Source organism: Propithecus coquereli, unplaced genomic scaffold (genome assembly GCF_000956105.1).
Source record: "Propithecus coquereli isolate 6110/MARCELLA unplaced genomic scaffold, Pcoq_1.0 Scaffold56, whole genome shotgun sequence".
Taxonomy (NCBI): Eukaryota; Metazoa; Chordata; class Mammalia; order Primates; family Indriidae; genus Propithecus; species Propithecus coquereli.
In genome coordinates this window covers 6,991,171-6,994,240 of record NW_012151507.1, presented here as the reverse complement: position 1 = coordinate 6,994,240, position 3,070 = coordinate 6,991,171, and the positions used below count along the sequence as shown (strand labels likewise).

Below are 3,070 nucleotides of genomic sequence, written 5' to 3'. Positions count from 1 at the left end.
AAAAATTAAAAACTAAGATATGGTACAAACACCACAGTTTACCAAAAAGAAAAAAAAAAATTGGTGGGGAAATGACATACATGCAGAGGGCTGGTATCCCTAATATAAAATGAGCTCTTACAAATCTTTAAGAAAGAAACCAATAGATTTATGGATCAGAAACGTAAAAAGACAATTCACAGAGGAAATACCAATGGTCAGTAAACATGTGAAAACAATGTCAACTTCACTAATTGTTAAATAAATGCAACTTAAAGCAACCCAATATTTTTGGGTTACCAAATAACAAAGACCTATACTACCCAATATTTGATGAAGTATTGAAAGATTTTTTCATTCATTATCAGTAGGAGTTATAGTAACTTTAGAGAGCAATATGGCATTATAAAAACTTCTACTTTGCACACCCTTTGACCTAGCAATTCTGTTTCTGGTTACTTACACAAGGGTACAAGTACATAATTATCCATTACAACATTGTTTTAATAGCAAAAAAGTAGAATAAAATAACCTAAAATGAAATGACATAAAGGAATATCCAAGATTATTGAGGGAAAAAATTACTAAGCAGTAATATATGACCCTATTTCTGTAAATAACAATCTTACATGCATATGAATATGAATAGTAAACTAATATATAGAGGGAAAAAATCTGTGTGATGATATACCAAACTCTTCACAATGGTTACCTTTGAAGGGTAGTCTTCCTCCTGCCCCCAGAAATCTGTCAAATTTGGGAAACTTGGAAAAACAGCATTACTGTTGTGGAGGTTTATTTCTGAAATTGGTGTTTAAAATGCACTAGCAGTTGTAAATGGATTTGCTTTTATTGTTGAGGAACAAGGATCCTAGAGTCTGATGGCTTAAATTTTTTTCCTTTGGTTAGATTTTAGAATCTATGTGCCTTTTACCCCATAGCATCTGTTTAAATTTAGGCTGTTATTATGTACTCTTTCCATTAACTTTTAAAATAATTTGTTTTGTATAGGTACACATAACATCAACAGCTCTAAAGCAGTTATGATAAAAACCACTATTTTTAATTATTTAAATTTTTAATCGAGTTAATGGTATATTTTTCATAATGCACACTGGCTTTATTTTTGTTTTATTCTTGATTTTTAACATAGGGCGCACTGTATCCCAAGGCATTTGAGGGAAGCTAAAGTGAAATATTTCAGAAACTGTCTTCTAAAGACTTTTCTACTAGCTTCTCTAGTAAGTTTTAGAAATAGAAATTTCAACACAGGTATATTATAGTAAATATATTGATAGCATAATTTATAATGTTACAACTGTTGCACATTTTTATGAGGAATTTTGTACTTATACAGTATGTCTTGCTGCTTGAGATTTTATAGAAAATACACACATAGACACAGTGAGTTCTCAAGTTGATAGAGCCAATGTTTTGAGAGAGAGATTTTCTAGAAAATAATGGTCTTACATACATTTTAGTTCTTGGTTTTGCTTTCATATTTGGTTTTTGGTGTGTGTCTTTGGTTTTTCTATAGATTTCGCAAGATGAACAAGCGCCTGGTTCCCAGAAGACCCCTGAGTGCCTCTTTGGGTCAACTTAATGAGGTGGGCCTGCCTTCAACAGCTATCCTTCCAGATGAAGGTGCAGTGGATCTGCCTAGCAGAAAACCTCCTGCTCTGCCAAATGGAATTGTATCAGCAGGGAATACAGTAACACAGCTTATTCCACGAGGGACGGACCCCAGCTATGATTCTAATCTGAAGCCAGGAAAGATAGATCATCTAAGCAGTAGTGCTCCTGGATCCCCTCCTGACCTGTACGTCATTTTTCCTAACTCTTACTTAAAATTTCTTCTCTATAAAATAGAAGGAAGAAGGAATAATTAATGTTTTGGTTTTTAAAAAGCAAAAACAAACTGATTTCTTTTGGCCTTGATTTTGTTGTTTTTTTACTTTTATTTCCCAAACTAGTGATTTTTTAAAAATAGTATGGATAAAATAAGATAAAAATTTACAAATTTTATAGACAAATGTCTATTAGAATAAACCAATTTCCCAAACTTTGGGCAATCTTTTTTACTTGTTACAATTTATGTACGTTAGAAGTATTTTAGATACCTTAAACTTGACATGCATAATCTTATACCCTTAGGCTAGAATCTGTCCCTAAGAGTATTTCTGCCTTACCTGTGAATCCACATCCTGTACCTGCAAGGGGGCCAGCAGATCTGCCTGCCATGCCTGTCACCAAACCACTTCAGATGGTCCCACGAGGTTCTCAGTTATATCCAGCACAGCAGGCAGATGTGTATTATCAGGATCCTCGGGGAGCTGCTCCACCGTTTGAACCAGCACCATATCAACAGGGTAATGATCTTTCATTTATGTTGCTCATAAAAGTTGTGACAGCTATTCAGGTAAGAGCAGTCATTTACACAGTGGCCTCTTTAAGTTAGGTAAATGCATTTTTTAATACTTTGGAAAAACAGATTTTTGTGGTCAACTGAATAGTATGAAATGAATGAATGCAATAAATATCAAGTATAGAATCAATAATGGTAAAGAATAGAAAACTATACATATGTGTGCATAGTATATGCATGTGTGTGGTATGTATGAATGTGTTTGTTAAAAATTGATCAGTTGTGGTGTTTAATATTGGCTCAGTAGAAATTGACTGAAAGACTCAAGGGAGATCATTGAGGACTTGAGGAATCAAAAAGACTTCATGGAAGAAATGCCCCAAATTAGAGGTACTGGAAATAGAAAGATTTATGAATGGATTGCAAAGATGAGAGTCTAGAGTCAAGAAGAAGCTAGGAGGCTGTTAATCCAGGTGTGAGTATTGAGGCTTGAATTAATGTGGTGGGAAAGGAGAAGAGATTTAGAAAATAGACAAATTTGAAAAATTAGCTAGATTTAATGATAATGCTAGGTATGGAGAATGAAGGAAAGAAGATAGACTAAGGTTTCACTTACACAATTCATATGTAAAATAAACACTGAATGATTTTAAAACTGGAGTGTTGGATCTCTCTGTCAGAGGCAATATAGTGCTGTTATTTTTTTTTTTGAGACAGAGTCTCACT

The 3,070-nt window shown here is 33.6% G+C and overlaps 1 protein-coding gene across 1 annotated transcript in view; it reads left to right on the top strand.

Moving 5' to 3' along the window:
* Positions 1 to 3,070, top strand: part of RC3H1 (ring finger and CCCH-type domains 1) — an 81,768-nt gene that overhangs the window by 57,145 nt on the left and 21,553 nt on the right. Inside the window, exons 8-9 of the mRNA XM_012657724.1 lie at positions 1,517 to 1,798; positions 2,134 to 2,348. Of these exons, the coding sequence (XP_012513178.1) occupies positions 1,517 to 1,798; positions 2,134 to 2,348 (497 nt within the window). The remainder of the gene's footprint in view (positions 1 to 1,516; positions 1,799 to 2,133; positions 2,349 to 3,070) is intronic.